Genomic DNA, 23160 nt, shown 5'->3' with positions numbered 1-23160 from the left:
TACCGCAGATACCGTCCTGGCTAAGTTGAGGTCGGTTAACCGACGCCAGTGACGGTATCGGTATTTTTGCGCTATACCGCCCAGCCCTACCTCAAGTCATGTGATACATGCTACGAGGGAATCTCCCCCTCGCTCCGGCCGCCCACGTCGGTCATGTGACTGACGTCACACGCAGGCGTGGAACGTCACGTCCCCTGCCAGGACCTGACAATAAATACAGGTCCATAGGGTGAGCGGTGGAGCGCCGCTGTCCACAGTGCTGACCATGGTGTTAGTGATGCAGCCAAGTCAGTAAGAGACAGGCACATCACTCTTGTTTCTGGCTATGTGAATAAAGAACTAGTATGCGTGGCAAAGCAAATGGGGACCAGGATCAGCTTAAAAAAAGGGCAAAGAATAGGTCCAATAGGTAGGAGATACATGGGAGGTTACTGAAAATAGCGAGGTGATTTTCGTAGCAGGATAAAAATACTTGTAGTAGTCTATAGGGCCTAACTACCCCTATTAACCCCTGCTCTAGACCCTATGCCTAGGTGGGGTGGCCGCCCACTCGGGAACCTATATTAGTATACCCTATCGTTCTCCCTCACTATCTGATGGGTCTTCCTTGATGGTCTACTAAGACCCTCCCTTACTACCTAGCATACCATCAGAGTGGGTTTGACACCATGGTTGCAAAGACGGGCAGCATCAGGGAGGGGATGAGGGAGTACCAGGGGGGGGGGGGGGGCAAGGGGATGAGGGGGGGGGGGGAAAGGGGAGAGAGAAGAGGAAAAAGCCTGGAACATTGCTGTTCTTGGTAATACAGGACGTGAAGTAATAAGGGCAAAAGGAAAAAGATGGGGAGTAGCCCTCCAGATTTAGATAAAGCATGAATAACTCTGTTGTTCATTTATACCCCCAGGTGCAGTGGTCTGGAGGGCATAAATCCACCTGCATTCCTTTTGCAAAAGGACCTTATTGAAATCCCCTCCCCGTGGTGACCGTTTAACTAGTTCTATACCCACAAAGGAGAGTTGCCCCGTGTTACCCACTCGGCACGAGTTAACATGTTTAGCCATGGGGGTATCCCTGTGATTTCGGATGTCCCCCAAATGTTCCAGTACCCTCTTACGAAGCTCCCTGTAGGTTTTGCCCACATACTGGGCTGAACAAGGGCACGTCACCAGGTATATAACCCCTTTGGAGCTACAGTTAATAAACTGTTCAAACAGTTCTTTGCCCTTTTTTTAAGCTGATCCTGGTCCCCATTTGCTTTGCCACGCATACCAGTTCTTTATTCACATAGCCAGAAACCAGAGTGATGATGCAGCCAAGTCAGTAAGAGACAGGCACACTAACACCATGGTCAGCACTGTGGACAGCGGCGCTCCACCGCTCACCCTATGGACCTGTATTTATTGTCAGGTCCTGGCAGGGGACGGGACGTTCCACGCCTGCGTGTGACGTCACAGTCACATGACCGACGTGGGCGGCCGGAGCGGGGGGGAGATTCCCTCGTAGCATGTATCACATGACTTGAGGGGCGTTCTCCCAATGGAAGCGCGCGCTTCTGACGTCATGGGAGGGCGGGACGAGGGACTTTTAAGACCAGCGTCGGCGTGCCCAGTCCGTGATCTGCCACTGCAGACGCAGACATTAACTTTTGTATCCGGAGTTCTGGCGGGGGGAACGGTGAGTGCATTAAGGACATAAACGGACATATGGGCTGTATGGAGCAACTTATCTCATTAAACTATCCCCCATGTTTTAGATCCGCGCTGTTGTTTGCTGCCATTGCAGCAATTCAGCATTATTGGAACATTTACCGTGAGTACACAGTGAGTAATCCGCTTAGGTATCTCTATTAACTGTGACAATTATTGTACATATAGTAGTAAAAAAATTTTATTTTTATCTTTGTTGCAGTGTCTCCATGGTATTCCCCCTTCGCCTGGTACTAACAAGGGCCAGTGAGTAGTCGCATGGCGGCAATAGCTGCACTGCACACGATTTAGCCCTATCATTTATTTCAATGTTTCCCAGTTTGAACGAGTAGACACCTAAATGTGTAGAACAACAGTCACCGGGATTATATTGCAATAATATGGTCATCTGTATTGGTACTTAGTAGTATACGTATCCACCATAGTGGCGTGTTTGCTAATTTCACTCCCCTGATGACGCCATGATAACCAGTGGCAGAAACGCGTTGGAAGATTATTACATATTTTTGGGATACTGACTAGGGGCTGCATTGCCTCAGCACCAACATTTCATTTATTTGCTGGTTTCTACGCATTCCGGATGTGCGATGATCCAACAGAGTTGTAAACATTAGTAACTTTGGTGATGGGCACACTTTATGTGGGTGTATTTTACCAGATTATTAAAAGTTACGTTTTAGGCACTATTCCTTTTTATCAATATCTTAATGTAGGTCAGGTCTTCAGAACTGGACACAGTTATTACAGATGTGGTCTCACTAGAGCGCTATAGAGCGGGATCATTATCTCCCTCTTCTTACTCCTACCACCTGGTTGCACTGGTGATTCAGTTTAAAGGGACAGTGTCGCTTTTTTTTTTCTTTACAAAAAAAATTTAATCACAAAAGATAAGTGGTTTAGTATTTTTTTATTTTTTTTTGGCATGTGTCATCAGTGTTTTAAAACACTGTGATGTTTGCACAGGGGGCTGCCATCTTGGGGAGCATCTGTGTATGACGTCATTTCACGACATCTACACAGATGCTGTACGGCATACACACAGCATTGAAGTGAACGGGACGGAGTCCGTCCCGTTCACTTACACTGTGTTTCCTAAGCTGTGTACTGCACATGTCCAAAGACATGCGCAGTACACAGCTGTGGAAGGGAGGGGGCGCCATCTTACTGAAGTCCTGTGAGAGGTTCTGTGTGCGGCCGGAGGTGCAGTGAGGAGACACCAGTGCCGGGGCTCTGTATGTGCGGCCAGACAGCGGGGGCAGCAGGCAGATGAGGAGGTAGCTGGACGGCCGCACAATGTGAGGAGCCGGCCTCTTATCTGTGCCGCTCTGCTGGGGGGTGAGGGGTAGCAGAGGAGCTCCGGGATCTGTCAGGAGGATGGAGAGGACGTATGTGCAGGGGGATGGGGAGACTGATGGACGGGCTGTGTGTAAGGAGTTCTGTACTGCAGCCGGCCTCTTCTCTGTCCCCTGCCTTGCTCTGCTTTATCAGGGGGGAGGGGCGGCTGTTAGCAGAGGAGCTCAGGAGCTGACAGGAGAGGTGCTATAATCACTGTGGAGGATAGTGCATGTACTTTCAGCTTATCTGGCTGGGACCCCACAATAACTACCAGTACATACATCAGATACATGCATTATCCTCCACAGTGATTATAGCTATAGAGAAATACACCAATGTATTAGCTCCCAGGACAGGAGCAACTCATACAGCTGTAGGGGCTCCTAATCTAACCAGTCACTGACCCAGCATAGGAGCCCCAGTCACTTATCACCATCAGCTGCTGCTGTCTCACTGAGGTGGCTGTACATAGCAGAGCACAGGCCTTTCTCCAAATCTTGAAATTGGTACAGTTAGCCCCTATACACACTCACCATAGCCTGTACTCTCCTGTATTATATACCTTCTCTCCATGTGTGACCCACCCCCTTGCAACTCACCCAGCCCTCTCAGCTCTGCTCCATTGCCCTCTCAGCTCTGCTCCATTGCCCTCTCAGCTCTGCTCCATTGCCCTCTCAGCTCTGCTCCATTGCCCTCTCAGCTCTGCTACATTGCCATTGCCCTCTCAGCTCTGCTACATTGCCCTCTCAGCTCTGCTACATTGCCCTCTCAGCTCTGCTACATTGCCCTCTCAGCTCTGCTACATTGCCCTCTCAGCTCTGCTACATTGCCCTCTCAGCTCTGCTACATTGCCCTCTCAGCTCTGCTACATTGCCCTCTCAGCTCTGCTACATTGCCCTCTCAGCTCTGCTACATTGCCCTCTCAGCTCTGCTACATTGCCCTCTCAGCTCTGCTACATTGCCCTCTCAGCTCTGCTACATTGCCATCGCTCTCTCAGCTCTGCTACATTTGCCATCTCAGCTCTGCTACATTGCCATTGCCCCTCTCAGCTCTGCTACATTGCCCTCTCAGCTCTGCTACATTGCCCTCTCAGCTCTGCTACATATGCCCTCTCAGCTCTGCTACATTGCCCTCTCAGCTCTGCTACATTGCCCTCTCAGCTGCTACATTGCCCTCTCAGCTCTGCTACATTGCCCTCTCAGCTCTGCTACATTGCCCTCTCAGCTCTGCTACATTGCCCTCTCAGCTCTGCTACATTGCCCTCTCAGCTCTGCTACATTGCCCTCTCAGCTCTGCTACATTGCCATCTCAGCTCTGCTACATTGCCATTGCCCTCTCAGCTCTGCTACATTGCCATCTCAGCTCTGCTACATTGCCCTCTCAGCTCTGCTACATTGCCCTCTCAGCTCTGCTACATTGCCCTCTCAGCTCTGCTACATTGCCCTCTCAGCTCTGCTACATTGCCCTCTCAGCTCTGCTACATTGCCCTCTCAGCTCTGCTACATTGCCCTCTCAGCTCTGCTACATTGCCCTCTCAGCTCTGCTACATTGCCCCTTCAGCTCTGCTACATTGCCCTCTCAGCTCTGCTACATTGCCCTCTCAGCTCTGCTACATTGCCCTCTCAGCTCTGCTACATTGCCCTCTCAGCTCTGCTACATTGCCCTCTCAGCTCTGCTACATTGCCCTCTCAGCTCTGCTACATTGCCATTGCCCTCTCAGCTCTGCTACATTGCCCTCTCAGCTCTGCTACATTGCCCTCTCAGCTCTGCTACATTGCCCTCTCAGCTCTGCTACATTGCCCTCTCAGCTCTGCTACATTGCCCTCTCAGCTCTGCTACATTGCCCTCTCAGCTCTGCTACATTGCCATCGCTCTCTCAGCTCTGCTACATTGCCATCTCAGCTCTGCTACATTGCCATTGCCCTCTCAGCGCTGCTACATTGCCATTGCCCTCTCAGCTCTGCTACATTGCCATCGCTCTCTCAGCTCTGCTACATTGCCATCGCTCTCTCAGCTCTGCTACATTGCCATCTCAGCTCTGCTACATTGCCCTCTCAGCTCTGCTACATTGCCCTCTCAGCTCTGCTCCATTGCCCTCTCAGCTCTGCTCCATTGCCCTCTCAGCTCTGCTCCATTGCCCTCTCAGCTCTGCTACATCGCCCTCTCAGCTCTGCTACATCGCCATCTCAGCTCTGCTACATTGCCATTGCCCTCTCAGCTCTGCTACATTGCCCTCTCAGCTCTGCTACATTGCCCTCTCAGCTCTGCTACATTGCCCTCTCAGCTCTGCTACATTGCCCTCTCAGCTCTGCTACATTGCCCTCTCAGCTCTGCTACATTGCCCTCTCAGCTCTGCTACATTGCCCTCTCAGCTCTGCTACATTGCCCTCTCAGCTCTGCTACATTGCCCTCTCAGCTCTGCTACATTGCCCTCTCAGCTCTGCTACATTGCCCTCTCAGCTCTGCTACATTGCCCTCTCAGCTCTGCTACATTGCCCTCTCAGCTCTGCTACATTGCCCTCTCAGCTCTGCTACATTGCCCTCTCAGCTCTGCTACATTGCCCTCTCAGCTCTGCTACATTGCCATCGCTCTCTCAGCTCTGCTACATTGCCATCTCAGCTCTGCTACATTGCCATTGCCATCTCAGCTCTGCTACATTGCCCTCTCAGCTCTGCTACATTGCCCTCTCAGCTCTGCTACATTGCCATCTCAGCTCTGCTACATTGCCCTCTCAGCTCTGCTACATTGCCATTGCCCTCTCAGCTCTGCTACATTGCCCTCTCAGCTCTGCTACATTGCCCTCTCAGCTCTGCTACATTGCCCTCTCAGCTCTGCTACATTGCCCTCTCAGCTCTGCTACATTGCCCTCTCAGCTTTGCTACATTGCCAGCTCAGCTCTGCTACATTGCCCTCTCAGCTCTGCTACATTGCCCTCTCAGCTCTGCTACATTGCCCTCTCAGCTCTGCTACATTGCCATCTCAGCTCTGCTACATTGCCATCTCAGCTCTGCTACATTGCCCTCTCAGCTCTGCTACATTGCCATCTCAGCTCTGCTACATTGCCCTCTCAGCTCTGCTACATTGCCCTCTCAGCTCTGCTACATTGCCCTCTCAGCTCTGCTACATTGCCCTCTCAGCTCTGCTACATTGCCATTGCCCTCTCAGCTCTGCTACATTGCCATTGCCCTCTCAGCTCTGCTACATTGCCCTCTCAGCTCTGCTACATTGCCCTCTCAGCTCTGCTACATTGCCCTCTCAGCTCTGCTACATTGCCCTCTCAGCTCTGCTACATTGCCCTCTCAGCTCTGCTACATTGCCATCGCTCTCTCAGCTCTGCTACATTGCCATCTCAGCTGTGCTACATTGCCATTGCCCTCTCAGCTCTGCTACATTGCCATTGCCCTCTCAGCTCTGCTACATTGCCATCGCTCTCTCAGCTCTGCTACATTGCCCTCTCAGCTCTGCTACATTGCCCTCTCAGCTCTGCTACATTGCCCTCTCAGCTCTGCTACATTGCCCTCTCAGCTCTGCTACATTGCCCTCTCAGCTCTGCTACATTGCCCTCTCAGCTCTGCTACATTGCCCTCTCAGCTCTGCTACATTGCCCTCTCAGCTCTGCTACATTGCCCTCTCAGCTCTGCTACATTGCCCTCTCAGCTCTGCTACATTGCCCTCTCAGCTCTGCTACATTGCCCTCTCAGCTCTGCTACATTGCCCTCTCAGCTCTGCTACATTGCCCTCTCAGCTCTGCTACATTGCCCTCTCAGCTCTGCTACATTGCCCTCTCAGCTCTGCTACATTGCCATCTCAGCTCTGCTACATTGCCATCTCAGCTCTGCTACATTGCCATTGCCCTCTCAGCTCTGCTACATTGCCATTGCCCTCTCAGCTCTGCTACATTGCCCTCTCAGCTCTGCTACATTGCCCTCTCAGCTCTGCTACATTGCCATCTCAGCTCTGCTACATTGCCCTCTCAGCTCTGCTACATTGCCCTCTCAGCTTTGCTACATTGCCAGCTCAGCTCTGCTACATTGCCCTCTCAGCTCTGCTACATTGCCCTCTCAGCTCTGCTACATTGCCCTCTCAGCTCTGCTACATTGCCCTCTCAGCTCTGCTACATTGCCCTCTCAGCTCTGCTACATTGCCCTCTCAGCTCTGCTACATTGCCCTCTCAGCTCTGCTACATTGCCCTCTCAGCTCTGCTACATTGCCATTGCCCTCTCAGCTCTGCTACATTGCCATTGCCCTCTCAGCTCTGCTACATTGCCATTGCCCTCTCAGCTCTGCTACATTGCCCTCTCAGCTCTGCTACATTGCCCTCTCAGCTCTGCTACATTGCCCTCTCAGCTCTGCTACATTGCCCTCTCAGCTCTGCTACATTGCCCTCTCAGCTCTGCTACATTGCCATCGCTCTCTCAGCTCTGCTACATTGCCATCTCAGCTCTGCTACATTGCCATTGCCCTCTCAGCTCTGCTACATTGCCATTGCCCTCTCAGCTCTGCTACATTGCCATCGCTCTCTCAGCTCTGCTACATTGCCATCTCAGCTCTGCTACATTGCCCTCTCAGCTCTGCTACATTGCCCTCTCAGCTCTGCTACATTGCCCTCTCAGCTCTGCTACATTGCCCTCTCAGCTCTCTCCATAGCTGTAACCCCTCTCTCCCCGGACAGAGAGCGCTGCATGTATGTGCCCACATCTGCCCTGCTCATTCCTTCATACCCCCTGCAGTCTCTGTCAGCCCTTGTGTTTCCCATCCTCTCCATTACTGTACAGTAACTTATAATATCACAGATTCTGCTCTTTCTGAATGTTTGTTTCATTAGTTTTACATGTTATTCAGAATAATATATCATTATTTGGGGGGTTTGTAACCAATTGTCGGCATTTCTATGATTTCTTATGGGAAAATTTGCTTTGGTCTAAGAGTGGATTTGGATTACAAACACAGTCCCGGAATGATTTATACTCTTAATCCAAGGCACCACTGTATATCCTACCTCTGTAACATGTGACACTACTGATACCAGAGAACAATAGCCTGTACCCTCCTGTATTATATAGCTCCTCTGTGTACTGTGACACTGCAGTGTATTATGAAAGGCTAGGGACACTTGTTGTAAGTATACTTCTGTGCAGACAACAACAAAATGGTGCTGCCCAGCAGTACACATAATATCACCTTTCCCCTCTTTGTTCCTTTGTGAAAGAGGGGGGAGGTGATGATGTCACAGCAGTTGAGCAGAGACTGCCTCTTTTTTTCAGCACAGCCGTATATCAGGTTACTTTTACCAGCAGTTTTCCTGCTGGAGCTCCCCCTAGGGGCCATCACTGGGAAATATGGAAAATTAGATAGTTAATTTTTCATATTTCTTTACATGTTAAAAAAAAAAAACACATATAAAGTAACAAAAAAAATAACAAATTAAATGTCATCATTTTTTTTTTTTTTTTAAACTTTGTGACACATTCCCTTTAAGGCTCTCTCAAATCCTTACCCCTAAATTCTTCTCTTCTGAAGTCTTTACCAAAATAGAGCTGGCAATATGATACTCGGATAAAGGATTCCCTCTATGCAAGTGCATTATTTTACACTAAGAAACATTGAATTGCAGTTTCCATTGTTTATGCCACATATCTTGTAAAGCTAAATCATTTTGGATATTACTGACACCTGCAGGAATATCAACCCTATTAAACACTTGTGTGTCAGCAAACAGACACCTCTTACCTACTAAACCTTCTATTATAATAATAATATTCATTTGTATAGCGCCAACAGATTCCGCAGCGCTTATGTCACTTACAAGCATATTAAAAGAATAGGACCCTGAACAGACCCTTGTAGCACACCACAAGCTACAGGCCAGTTAGCTTGACATCTGTAGAAGTGAAAATGATTGATGAAGGTGGTAGTGTGGATAAGGGAATCTGGCACTTGTAACTTTTTCCAAACTGCTGACACTGACGATAGGTTAAGGAGACACAAGGTACTTTTCCTATATCCAGCTGTGCTTCCAGGATGTAGAAAATGCTTTTATTCTTAAGTAAAAAGGAGTCAAAGAGGCTTTTCCAAGCAGCTGAATGACTGGAAGCTTTACCTTCAGCCTCCGGCATGGGAGGGGGAGGGAGGTGTTGTCACAACTTTGTGCACTTCAGGAGCTTGGGAAAGTCTCTTTAACTCCTCTTACTACAGAATAAAAGCATTCTTCCAGATGCTGGCACCACAGAGATACATGAAAGGTACCATGTGTCTCCCTGATCTAACAGCTACCTAACAGTGTCAACAGTTTGGAATGTGAATTGCAGCTCACAAATTCCCTTTAATTTTGGATGCAAGTATAGATTTGACAATGATTCTGATGAACTGACTGTTGCGGTGCAAAGAAGCAGAGGTGATACACTGCCTCAGCTGCTGGTATCATAATCTGGTAGTGATATGAGGAGTAAAGATAAGCGAACCGATGCTCGAGACGATCCGAACCCGAACTTTCGGCATTTGATTAGCGGTGGCTGCTAAAGTTGGATAAAGCCCTAAGCCTATGTGGAAAACATGGATATAGTCATTGGCTGTATCCATGTTTTCCAGACAACCTTCGAGCTTTATCCAAGTTCAGCAGCCCCAGCTAATCAAATACCGAACGTTCGGGTTCGGATCGACTCGAACCCGGTTTGCTCATCTCTAATGAGAAGCATTAACAGCTCAGTGATATGTACAGGACATCCTGTAGTCACATATGGCTTTGAAATAGCATTTTTCAGCAGGATAATGCTCACCACAAATGGCAAGAGTGCCCGAGGAATGCCAAAGTTTGATTTACCCATAGCACCCAGACTTCAGCTTTTATTTTACAAGGGCAATTTGAGAAATGAAAGTTGACCTGTGATTGGTTGCCATTGGCTTATGTTAGCAAAACCTGAGAATGTATTGCAAGCAGGATTACCTTGTGCAGGTTCAGATGGCTTTGCAAAGAGTGTTGACGTCTGCTGAGGTGGAGCAGGCTGTGATGGGGTACTGGCAGCAGTCGCAATGTTTGAAGTGAGAGATGTTCCCATACAAAAAGCTAGGAGGGTAAAGAGAAGGATACAAAATGCCATGATATATAAAAGGCACTACAGAAATGAAGGGTTAATCTAGTTCTCACCAATACAATTTTTGATAACGGAAGAAACCTCCAACTGCAAACGTATAAAATGTTTCCTTCTTTATTTCACTTATTAAAAATGAGACACGTACATCAATGTGAAAACTCAGACAAATTTCAAAGCACAGCTCCTTAGTTATGGCATGGCTTAATGGTTCGTTTACACAGAGCTATAATTCGCCCAATTGAACGATTAAACATTTTGAAGTAATTATGTGTTTTCTTATAACAAATAGCGTTTAGACGGAACGATTCATCGTTTGGAAAAATCGTTATTGCGATCATTTTTAGATCGCTTAAGCCCTTCTCACACATAGATTGAATCTGTTAAAGACTGGTTTACACAAAGCAATCTGTGAATTTTTAGCGAACAACCAGTCAACATTTGACAATGTTGAAAGATCACAAGCGATTTTCGCTCGTCGCTTGATCGTTTTGTGTTAACACAAGCCTATTATTGCTCCAATGCGATCATTATCGCGGAAATTCTAACGAAAATTGTTCCATGTAAGCGCACCATAAAACTAGTCAATACAGATATTATATATACACAAACCTACATACACATAACTATACCCACCTATCACTCAAAAACACACAAATCCATATTTCCACCTCCCTTGTGTCCTAATTATTTCTGGGGTGGGTTCTCTTTGTGAGCACTTCTGTAGCTTTGTAGCTGGACAGCTTGCTGCAACCGCAGGTGGCTAGTGATGAGCAAGTACTAAAATGCTAGGGTGCTCGTTACTCGAGACGAAAATTTCCCGACACTCGAGTGCCCGTTTCGAGTAACGAACCCCCATTGAAGTCAATGGGAAACTCGAGCATTTTTGCAGGGGACCCAAGTAAGGTAGAGGGAAGGTCGCGTAAAAACCTGTCAACCTCAGAAATTGATGGAAACACCACGGAAATGGACAGAAAACAGCAGGGGCAGCATGTATGGATGACTCTGAGGCTGCCTAATCGCACCATTATGCCAAATTCTGGGCAACAGCCTGGTTAAAACAGAGGTAGGCATATGAACCACCCAAAAACGTAGCCTGACACAGCATGGCAGTATATTACTAAAATTATATTTTATATTTAAAGTATAGAAATATACTGTAAAATATATATATATATATATATATATACATACAGTGAGTCCAAGAAGTATTTGATCCCTTGCTGATTTTCTTTATTTGCCCACTAATAAAGACACCATCCTTCAGCACTTTTAATGGTAGATATATTCTAACATGGAGAGACAGAAAAAAATCCAGAATATAATTTTAAAGAATATATTTTAATTAATTTGTATTTCAATGAGGAAAATAAGTATTTGATCCCTCTTGCTAAACACACTCAATACTTAGTGGCAAAGCCTTTGTTTGCAAGCACAGCGGTGAGATGTTTGTTGTAGTTAACCACACGTTTAGCACACACACCAGGGGGAATTTTGGCCCACTCTTCTTTGCAGATTCTCTCTAAATCAAGAAGGTTGGTGGGCTGTCGCTTGGCAACTCTGACCTGCAGTTCCCTCTATAGATTTTCGATCGGATTGAGGTCTGGCGACTGGCTGGGCCACTCCATGACCTTAATGTGATTTTTCTTGAGCCAATCCTTTGTTGCCTTTGCTGTATGTTTAGGGTCGTTATGTTGGAAGACCCAACCACGGCCTATTTTCAGAACCCTGGCAGAGGGGAGGAGGTTGTCCCTCAGGATTGTGCGGTACATGGCTCCATCCATCTTCCCAGTGATGCGGTGAAGTAGCCCTGTACCCTTGGCAGAGAAACACCCCCAAAACATTATGCTTCCACCTACATGCTTGACGGTGGGCACAGTGTTCTTGGGGTCATAGGCAGCATTTTTCTTCCTCCACACATGGCGGGTGGAGTTGAGGCCAAAAAGTTCAATTTAGGTCTCATCTGACCACAAAACCTTCTCCCAATAACTTGGTTCATCTTTCAAATGATCATTGGCATATTTGAGGCGCGCCTCCACATGTGCTCTCTTCAGCAGGGGTAGCTTTCGGGCACTGCAGGATGTGAATCATCCATTGTTGCGCAAAGTGTTGCCAATTGTTTCCTTGCAAACTGTGGTCCCAGCTGCCTTCAGGTCATTTGCTAACTCCTGCCGAGTGGTTGCAGGACGATTTCTGACTGTTCTCTGCATCATTGCCACCCCACGAGGTGAAATCTTCTTTAGAGCACCGGGCCGAGGACTGTTGATTGTCATGTTATACTCTTTAAACTTTCTGATAATTGCACCAATACTTACATCCAACACCTTACTAATCTTTTTGTAGCCCATTCCAGCTTTGTGAAGGTCAACAATTCTGACTCTGAGGTCCTGTGACAGCTCTTTGGTTTTACCCATGTTGGAGACTTGAAATCTAAGTGATCTGTCTGATTCTGTGGAAGTTGTTTTTCACACAAGTGATTAGTGAGAACAGGTGGCTTCAGGTCAGGTAACAAGTTGATTGGGAGTGTCTTAACTGGTCTATAAAAGCCAGAACTGCTAATGAATACTAAGGGATCAAATACTTATTTCACTCCATGAAATACAAATCAATTTATATTCCTTAGATTCATTTTCTGGATTTTCTTTTTAATATTCTGTCTCTCCATGTAAGAATACATCTACCATTAAAATAGAATGATCATGTCTTTATTAGTGGGCAAACAAAGAAAATCAGCAAGGGATCAAATACTTCTTGGACTCACTGTATATATATATATATATATATATATATATATATATATATATATATATATATATATATATATATATATATATATATATATATATAAATAAGAGAGAGAGAGAAAAAGATATTATATTTATATTATTATACATAGCTATAATATTTATTTATTTAAATATTTATAATATTTATTATATTATATTTATATATTATATATAATACTAGAAAATTTACCTGCCGCTGCCCGGGTATAACCCCTTAAGGACCGGGCCTGAAATGGCCTTAAGGACCGGAGCAAATTTTATGAATTTGACCAGTGTCACTTTATTCATTAATAACTTCGGGATGCTTTTACCTATCCGGCTGATTCTGAGATTGTTTTCTCGTGACATATTGTACTTCACATTTCTTGTAAATTGGAGTCGATACTTATAACGAATCTTTATGAAAAAACCCAAAATAGCGTGAAAAATTGTGAAAAAATGCATTTTTCCAACTTTAAAACTTTTCTGCTTATACAGAAAATGGTTATACCACATAAATTATATATTAAATAGCATTAGCAACATGTCTACTTTATGTTGGCGGCATTTATTAAACTATATTTCATTATTTTTAGACAATAGGAAGCTTAAAACATTAGCAGCAAATTTCCAAATTTTCAGTAAAATTTCAAAATCAGATATTTTTAGGGAACTGTTCAGGTTTAAAGTGTATTTCAGGGGACTGTGTGTTAGAAAGCCTCACGAAGCACCCCATTTCAGAAACTGCACCCCCTAAACTCTGCAAAAGCACATCCAGAAAGTTTTTTAACCCTTTAGGGGAGTCACAGAAATAAAAGCCAAGTGTGTAAGAAATTTGAAAATTTTAATTTTCTGTGCAGAGATTTTATTGTAATCCAATATTTTTCATAATTATAAACCTATTACCAGAGAAATGCACCCCAATATTGATTGCCCCGTTTCTGCAGTTTATAGAAATACCCCATATGTGGCCCTATTGCGCTATTTGACGCAACCACAAGCCTCAGATATAAGGGAGCGCCTAGTGAATTTCAATGGCTCCGTTATTTTTGGTCATTTTTGACTGTACCACTTCAGGTTGGCAGAGGCTCTGGGGTGCCAAAACCTAAAAACACCCCTAAAAGGGACACCATTTAGAAAACTACACCCCTCAAGGAATGTAACAAGGGGTGCGGTGAGCATCTGGACCCCACAGGTGCTTCACAGATTTTCCAAACAATATGGCTTGAAAAAAGACTAAAGTATTTTTTACACTAAAATGTTGTTCTAGCCTTCAATTTTTCATTTTCACAAAGGGATAAAAGGAAAAAAAAAAAACACAAAACATGTAGCGCAGTTTCTCCCGAGTACGGAAATACCCCACATGTGGACATAAAGTGCCAAGCGGGCGCAGGACGAGCCTCCAAAGGGAAGGAGCGCCAATTGGCTTTTGGAAGCTGGATTTCACTGCAATGGATTTCAAGGGCCATGTCGCATTTACAGAGCCCTCGTGCTGCCAAGACACTGGAAACCCCCCACAAGTGACCCCATTCTGGAAACTACACCCCTCAAGGAATCTAACAAGGGGTGCAGTGAGCATATGGACCCCACTGGTGACGGGCACAAATGTGGAAAAATGTGACGTGAAAGTGAAAATTTACATTTTTTCACTTTCATGGCACAAATGTGCCCGTCATCCAGGGGTCCATATCCTCACTGAACCCCTTGTTAGATTCCTTGAGGGGTGTAGTTTCCAGAATGGGGTCACTTGTGGGGGGTTTACAGTGTTTTGGCAGCACAAGGGCTCTGTAAATGCGACATGGCGTTCATCATCCATTCTAGCCAAATCCAACCTCTAAAATCCAAATGGCGCTCCTTCCCTTCGGAGGCTTGCCCTGCACCCACATGGCGCTTTATGTCCAGATGTGGGGTATTTACGGACTCGGGGGAAATTGCTCTACACATTGTGTTTTTTTTTCTCTTTTAACCCCTTGTGAAAATGATAAATTCAAGGCTAGACCAACATTATAGTGTAAAAAATTTAATATTTCATTTTCACGCCACATTGTTCCACATTTGTGCCCGTCACCAGTGGGGTCCATATGCTGACTACACCCCTTGTTACATTCCTTGAGGGGTGTAGTTTCCATAATAGGGTCACTTATGGGGGGTTTAACTGTCTTGGCAACACAGGGGCCTTTTGAATGCAACATGGCCCCTCGAAATCCATTCCATCCAAATCCAGCCTTCAAAAACCAAATGGCGCACCTTCCCTTTGGAGGCTTACCCTGCACCCGCATGGCGCTTTATGTCCACATGTGGGGTATTTCCGTACTCAGGGGAAATTGCTCTACACATTGTGTTTTTTTTTATCTTTTAAGCCCTTGTGAAAATGAAAAAAATCAAGACAAGATCAATGATTTAGAGTAAAAATTAAAAAAAAAATTACACTAAATGTTGGTCTAGCCTTGATTTTTTTCCATTTCCACAAGGGGTTAAAAAAGAAAATGAACACAAAACGTGTAGGGTAGTTTCCCCTGAGTACGAAAATACCCCACATGTGGACATAATTTGCCATATGGGCACAGGGCAAGTCACCAAAAGGACAGAGCGCCATTTAGAGGCTGGAATGGGGGATGGAGGCCATGTCGCAATTACAAAGCTCCTGTGCTGCCAGAACAGTAGAAACCCCCGACAAGTGACCCAATTCTGGAAACTACACCCCATAAGGAATCTAACAAGGGGTGCAGTGAGCATATGGACCCCACTAGTGATGGGCACATGTGTAGAACATGTGCCGTGAAAATAAAAAATACCATTTTTTTCATTTTCACGTCCCAAATGTGGCCGTCACCAGGGGGCCATATCCCCGCTGCCCCACTTGTTAGATTCCTTATGGGGTGTAGTTTCCAGAATGGGGTCACTTGTGGGGGGTTTCTACTGTCCTGGCCGCACAGAGGCTTTGTAATTGCATCATGGTATCCTCTAATGGGAATGGCGGCCATACCTATTTAGTTGGGGAAAAGGGACAATTCTAATTTATTTGGGGGTATTAGGCCAATTATTAGTTTATAAGGTTGGAAATGACAGGTGTCCATCAAATTCAACCTGTGTTGATCCAGAAGAAGGCAAAAACCCCTCGTGAGGCAGACGACAGTAGCCTCATCACAGGGGAAAAATTCCTTCCCGACTCCATATTGGCGATCAGAATAATCCCTGGATCAACGTGACCCCTGAAATAGGAATAAGGGACAGAATTTAGATAATGTAGAACCCCAGTAACGTGTGGTGCGCCTTGGAGCGATCCAGTATACAGAGGCCGGGGTGATCAGGACAGGTGTCACACTGGAAAATGTTGTCCTTCCTGATCCCCCTGTTACCCCACACTCTGCACTTCTTCTGGGGTCTCCCTTTCTCCAGTGTGGGGGACGTCACCTGGAAAATGTTGTCCTGGTGCGATACGGGGTCCTTCATATCCAGAAGCGCTGGGTCCGCTCCATGGCTGCTAAATATTAGGGCTCTATTACTACTTCTGATATGTTAGGATCGTGCCGCAAGCTACAGTAGCTCGGGCAGCGAGGGACCGGAAGAGGGGGTGCTAGTATAAAAGTTATCCCCGTACAGGTGGTGACCTTTATCCAGCAGTGGGAAGATCAGTTCCCGGACGATGTCCCAACTAACTCAGAGGATGGGGGGGGGGGGGAGTGGGCATCTGGGGGCTGGATTCGAGTGTCCCTTCCTTCATACACTCTAAGGGTACGTGCACACTGCGGAATCGCGAAGGATAACCCTTTGTGCATTCCGCAGTTGGCACCCGCCGGCGGACTGATGCAGGCGCACGTCTCCGTCCGTGTCGTAGACTCCATTCTATGCACGGGCGGATTCCGCTCTGCGTCCAACGTGTTGATGGAATGACGGATGATGGAATCCGCCCATGCATAGGATAGAGTCTATGACACGGGCGGAGACGCGCCCCTGCATCAGTCCGCCGGCGGGTGCCAGCTGCGGAATGCACGAAGGGTTATCCTTCGCCATTCCGCAGTGTGCACGTACCCTAAATCTGTAAGTGTACCCTGAGGTATTCTCACAGAGTTTGTAGAATCTCACGCCATACCGTCATCTCTTATTGGGACGGTACTGGCAGAAAAGACGTGTCTGGGGGGCAGCGTACGCTACGCTACTCCCAGACACGTCACTGGATGATGAGGATGAATGGAGGAACAAAGGACCCCCCATTCATCCTCACTGGCTGTTTCGGTGTCGGAGGCAATAATAACGTATGCGTCCGATACCGAAAACACCCTGGGGGCCATCTTTATATGGGGATTGGTATATGGGGTATATTGGGGTATGTAGTGGTGTAGTGTAAAACTTTATTCAATGTAGTGTGGTGTAATGTAGTGGTTTTTTTTACGTGTTTTTTACAGTAAGTATACAAAAAAAACCTACGCCAAAAATGGTGTTGCTGATAAATGCCGCACTTATGTTCGGCACTTATCAGCAGACCGTGGCAGTAGGATATAAAAAAAAAAAACCACCCTACGCCAAAAAGGAGGAGTTGCTGATTAGCAGCGCACTTTCGTGCGATGCTGATCAACACTCAGCGGCGATAGGGTGCGGAAAATAGAAAAAAAAAAAATTGGGAAAAATTTTTTTTTTTACTACATTCTGAACATCCCTGTAGTGGCTGATACGTGTATTACACTTATCAGCCGCTAGGGGGCAGCAGAGCGCAAGATCCGAAAATAGACGACGCTGGAGCCGGAAAAATACGAAAAAAGACGACGCTGGAGCCGGAAAAAGCAGATCGGGACTCACGGAAGAAGCCGAAGTCCCGACAAGATGAAGAGGACGCCGGGAACCCGGAAGACGCCGATCAGGACCCCGGGACAGGTGAGTAATGTACAAATACCTGCTCCGGACCCCTCAGCTACCTAGCTGAGGGGTCCGGAGCAGGTATTTATTACTTGTGGGGACTTTGATCGCCGTGAACGGCCGGCCGGCTGTTCACGGCGATCGGGACGGTGGTACCGTGACCACCATTACTTTTTACAGTAATGGCGGTCGGTGCCGTCCTCGGACAGCACCGACCGCCATTTTTTTCCGGGTCATCGGGCCACCGATGGCCCGGAAAGGTTCCGATCGCCGCTATGGGCATAACAGCCAATAGCGGCGATCGTCGGCATGGGGGGGGTTAACAACCCTCCATGCCGACAGGGAGAGATGGCCTGCTATGTATTATAGCAGGCTATCTCCCCCGATCGGGACCCGGCCGGCCGCGGCGCCCGTTTAAAGGGCTGACGTACCGGTACGTCATGGGTCCTTAAGTGACAGTGATCCATGACGTGCCGGTACGTCATGGGTCCTTAAGAGGATAAAGTGTCAGTGTGTTGATTAGATTTATTCTAAGGTGCCCAGGAGGCCAATCTAGGTGCTTGTTGTTTTTTTTTAAGGGGAAATCGCCAGTAGCCCTATATGCCCCTATATACTCGACAGTTCTGCACTGTTTATGTAAATTGTAGGTTATGCACATTATAAATAAACTAAAAACTTCAAACATCCGTCCTGTGTACCTGTAGTGTACTGTTGGGGGTGGGCTGTATACCTGTAGTGTGTAGTTGAGGGGGTCCTGTATACCAGTAGTGTATTATTGGGGGGGGGGGGGGCTGAATACCTGTACTGTATAGTTTGGGAAGTACTGTATACCTGCAGTGTATAGGTGGTAGAGGTCCTGTATACCTGTACTGTATAGCTGGGGGTCCTGTATACCTGTAATATATAGTTGGTGAAGGTGCTGTATACCTGTAATGTATAGTTGGTGGAGGTCTTCTATACCTGTAGTTTATAGTTCGAGGGTCCTGGATACCTGTAGTGTATAGTTGGTGGAGGCCTTGTATACATGTGGTATATAGTTCGGGGGTCCTGTATACCTGTAGCGTATAGTTTGGGGGTCCTGTGTACCTGTAGTTTATAGTTGGTAGAGTTCTTGTATACCTGTAGCGTAAAGTTTTGGGGTGCTGTATACCTGTAGTATATAGTTGATTGAGGTCCTGTATACCCGTAGTGTTTAGTTTTGGGGTCCTGTGTACCTGTAGTATATAGTTGGTGGAGGTCCTGTATACCTGTAGTGTAAAGTTTTAGGTTCTTGTATACCTGTAGTGTATAGTTTGGGATCCTTTAAACCTGTAGTAGAGTTGGTGGGAGTGCTGTATACCTGTAGTATACAGTTGATTGAGGTCCTGTATACCCGTAGTGTTTAGTTTTGGGGTCCTGTGTACCTGTAGTATATAGTTGGTGGAGGTCCTGTATACCTGTAGTGTAAAGTTTTAGGTTCTTGTATACCTGTAGTGTATAGTTTGGGGTTCTGTATACCTGTAGTATAGAGTTGGTGGAGGTGCTGTATACCTGTAGTATAGAGTTGGTGGAGGTCTTGTATACCTGAAGTTTATAGTTCGGGGGTTCTGTATACCTGTAGTGTATAGTTTGGGGTCCTGCATACCTGTAGTATAGAGTTGGTGGAGGTGCTATATACCTGTAGAATAGAGTTGGTGGAGGTCTTGTATACCTGAAGTATATAGTTCCAGGGTCCTGTATACCTGTAGTATAGAGTTGGTGGAGGTCCTGTATACCTGTAGTGTATACTTTTGGGGTCCTGTATACCTGTAATGTTCTGTAGTATACAGTTCGGGAATCCTGTATACCTGTAGTGTTCTGTAGTATATAGTTCGGGGGGTCCTGTATACCTATAGAGTATAGTTTTGGGGTCCTGGATACCTGTAGTATATAGAGTTGGTGGGGGTGCTGTATACCTGTAGTATATAGTTGGTGGAGGTCCTGGATACCTGTAATGTATAGTTTGGTGTCCTGTATACCTGTAGTATATAGTCGTGGAGGTCCTGTGCACCTGTAGTATAGAGTTGGTGGAGGTCCCGTGCACCTGTAGTATAGAGTTGGTGGAGGTCCCGTGCACCTGTAGTGTATAGTTTTAGGGCCCTGTATACCTGTAGTGTCCTGTATACCTGCAGCAGCATGCATGGGGGCAGCACCAGGGAGCAGGGGGAAGGAAACAACTTTTTAATTTTTATTTTTTCTAGTCTTTCACCTCCTGTTCAGACTTGCCAGAAAATCTAGTGTCTTTTCGAAGGGGGGTATGGTAGTATTGGTCACTTCTGGTATGGCAGTGTCATCCAGTCACAGTATGGCGGTATTGGTCAGGTCTGGTATAGCGGTGTTATACAGTCACAGTATGGCTGTATTGGTCAGGTATGGTATGGCGATGTTATCCAGTCACAGTGTGTCGGTATTGGTCAGGTGTGGTATGGCGGTGTCATCCAGTCACAGTATGGCGGTATTGGTCAGGTCTGGTGTGGAGGTGTTATCCAATCACAGAGTGTCGGTATTGGTCAGGTCTGGTATAGCGGTGTTATCCAGTCACAGTATGGCGGTATTGGTCAGGTCTGGCAGTGTTATCCAGTCACAGTATGGCGGAATTGGTCAGGTCTGGTATGGCAGTGTTATCCAGTCACAGCATGGTGGAATTGGTCAGGTCTGGTGTGGCGGTGTTAAATGTGACGTCTGGAGCCATTACCTACCAATCCTGATAATAATTGGTGAGTGAGGATGGGGCTTCTTCAGGTTTAGTGCTTAGGGCAGCAGCAGCTGGTAATTCTGCCCTGTATACATGTACTGTATAGTTGGAGTAGGGGGTCCTGTATACATGTACTGTATAGATGGAGTAGGGGGTCCTGTATACATGTACTGTATAGATGGAATAGGGGGTCCTGTATACATGTACTGTATAGATGGAGTAGCGGGTCCTGTATACCTGTACTGTATAGACGGAGAAGGGGGTCCTGTATACATGTACTGTATAGATGGAGTAGGGGGTCTACCAGTTATTTCTGTGGATGTTGTGAGGCAGCTGCCCTAGCAACCAGATTCCAGCTCCCTATGAAAATGAAAGCAGTAATCCTATTGGTTGTTAAGGCTTCCAACTGCCGTCTGCTGCAGCTAATTATATCACCTGTGTGTGCAGTGAGGAAATTTCCTATTCATTTCTATGGGGCGCTCTTTCCCCTCCCCTCCTGTACATCTGGCGAAGACGGGACCTTCGCTTTAACCTGCCCAGGCACCCAATGTATCAGTGTGCCAAATTTGGGGTCAAACGGTTCAGGCGTTTAGAAGTCTATAGAGGACAGACAGACTTTGATTTTTATGATATATATATATATATATATATCATAAAAATCAAAGTCTGTCTGTCTGTCTGTCCTCTATAGACTTCCAAACGCCTGAACAATTTGACCCTAAATTTGGCACCCGGGAAGGTTAGAGCGAAGGTCCCGTCCCCGTCAGATGTACAGAAGGGGACGGGGAAGTGCGCCCTATAGAAATGAATGGCACAATTTCCACACTGCACACACAGGTGACAATTAGCTGCATCTCTGCTCAGCAGTAAACGGCAGTTGGGAGCCTTAGCAACCAGTAGGATTACTACTTTCATTTTCACAGGGAGCTGTGGTTGCTAGGGCCAGGTGCCTCACAACAGATCCACAGATATAACTAGTAGACCCCCTACTCCATCTATACAGGGCCATATTACCAGCTGCTGCTGCCCAAAGCACTAAACCTGAGGAAGCCCCATCTTCACTCACTAATTAGCATCAGGATAGGTAGATTGGTAGATAATCGCTCCAGACGTCACATTTAACACCGCCACACCAGACCTGAGCAATACCGCCATATTGTGACTGGATAATACCGCCACGCCTGACCAATACCACCATACTGTGACTGGATAACACTGTCATACCAGACCTGACCAATACCACCATACTGTGACTGGATAACAACGCTATACCAGACCTGACCAATACTGCCATAACCCCCCCCCCCCCCCCCCCCCCTCGAAAAGACACCAGATTTTCTGGCAACTCTGAACGGGAGGTGGGAGACTAGAAAAATAAAAAATAATAAAGTTGTTTCCGTCCCCCTGCTCCCTGGTACTGCCCTTCTGCAAGGTGCTGCTCTAGGCACAAGACCATGAGTGCCTAATGGTAAATATGACCCTGCAGGTATACAGGATATTACAGAAATACGGGACCCCAAAACTATACACTACAGGTGCACGGGACCTCCACCAACTATATACTACAGGTATACAGGACCCCCGAACTATATAGTACAGGTATACAAGACCTCCACCAACTATACACTACAGGTATCCAGGACCCTCATACTATAAACTACAGGTATACAGGTACTCCTCCAACTATGCATTACAGGTTTACAGCACCTTCACCAACTATATAATACAGGTATACAGGACACCCGAACTATACAGTACAGGTATACAGGACCTTCACCAACTATACACTACAGGTATACAGGACTTCCCTAACTATACAGTACAGGTATACAGCCCCCCCCCCCCCCCAACTATACACTACTGGATGGAAAAGAGGAGGGAGGGGGGACCTGGGAAGAGGCTTTTTGAATGCAGATAATGGCATATTTGGCTAATAAAACCAATTACAAAGTTTCTTAAAATCGCCTGCACTATTGATTTCTGCAAAAAAAAGAAAAAAAAGTGACAGTGACTCTTTAACCTCTTAAGGAAGGAGCCAATTTTCGTTTTTGCGTTTTCGTTTTTTCCTCTTTGTGTTTAAAAGGCCATAGCACTTGCATTTTTCCACCTAGAAACCCACATGAGCCCTTATTTTTTGCGGCACTAATTGTACTTTGCAATGACAGGCTAAATTTTTGCATAAAGTACCAGGAAAAAATTCAATGTGTGGTGAAATTGAACAAAAAAATGCATTTCTTTTATTTGGGGGCTATTTGTTTTTACGCCATTCGCCCTGGGGTAAAACTGACTTGTTACGCATGTTCCTCTAGTTGTTACGATTACAACGATATGTAATATGTATTAACGCTTTTATCCTTTGGTCTATGGGGCTGTGTGAGGTGTCATTTTTTGCGCCATGTTGTTTACTTTCTATCGGTACCTTGATTGCGCATATACGACTTTTTGATCGCTTTTTATAACATTTTTTCTGGATTTGATGCGACAAAATGCGCAATTTTGGTCGCTGCGGATCAGGTATGTGTGAAGGCACCCTAACAGTGTAAAGTGTATATTCAGTGTATACAGTATGGGGGCTACCTGCAATGGGGGGAGTGTATAGAGTATGGGGGCTACCCGCAGGGGTGGGTGGTATACAGTATGGGGGCTACCTGTGGAGTGTATACAGTATTGGGACTACCTGCAAAGGGGGGTATAGAG

The 23160-nt window shown here is 46.3% G+C and overlaps 1 protein-coding gene across 3 annotated transcripts in view; it reads right to left on the bottom strand.

Annotated features, from left to right (window-relative positions):
- The window catches only part of NUP62CL (nucleoporin 62 C-terminal like), a 153281-nt gene that overhangs the window by 77994 nt on the left and 52127 nt on the right, over nt 1-23160 (bottom strand). For 2 of the 3 annotated variants that reach the window (XM_069944255.1, XM_069944256.1), the window contains exon 4: nt 9987-10106. The exons of the other annotated variant lie outside the window; for it this stretch is intronic. In XM_069944255.1, coding sequence (XP_069800356.1) covers nt 9987-10106 — 120 coding nt within the window. The remainder of the gene's footprint in view (nt 1-9986; nt 10107-23160) is intronic. 3 annotated transcript variants of the gene reach the window in all.

This window comes from Dendropsophus ebraccatus, chromosome 10 (genome assembly GCF_027789765.1).
Source record: "Dendropsophus ebraccatus isolate aDenEbr1 chromosome 10, aDenEbr1.pat, whole genome shotgun sequence".
NCBI classification, from domain to species: Eukaryota; Metazoa; Chordata; class Amphibia; order Anura; family Hylidae; genus Dendropsophus; species Dendropsophus ebraccatus.
This window is presented reverse-complemented; position numbering and strand designations above follow the sequence as displayed.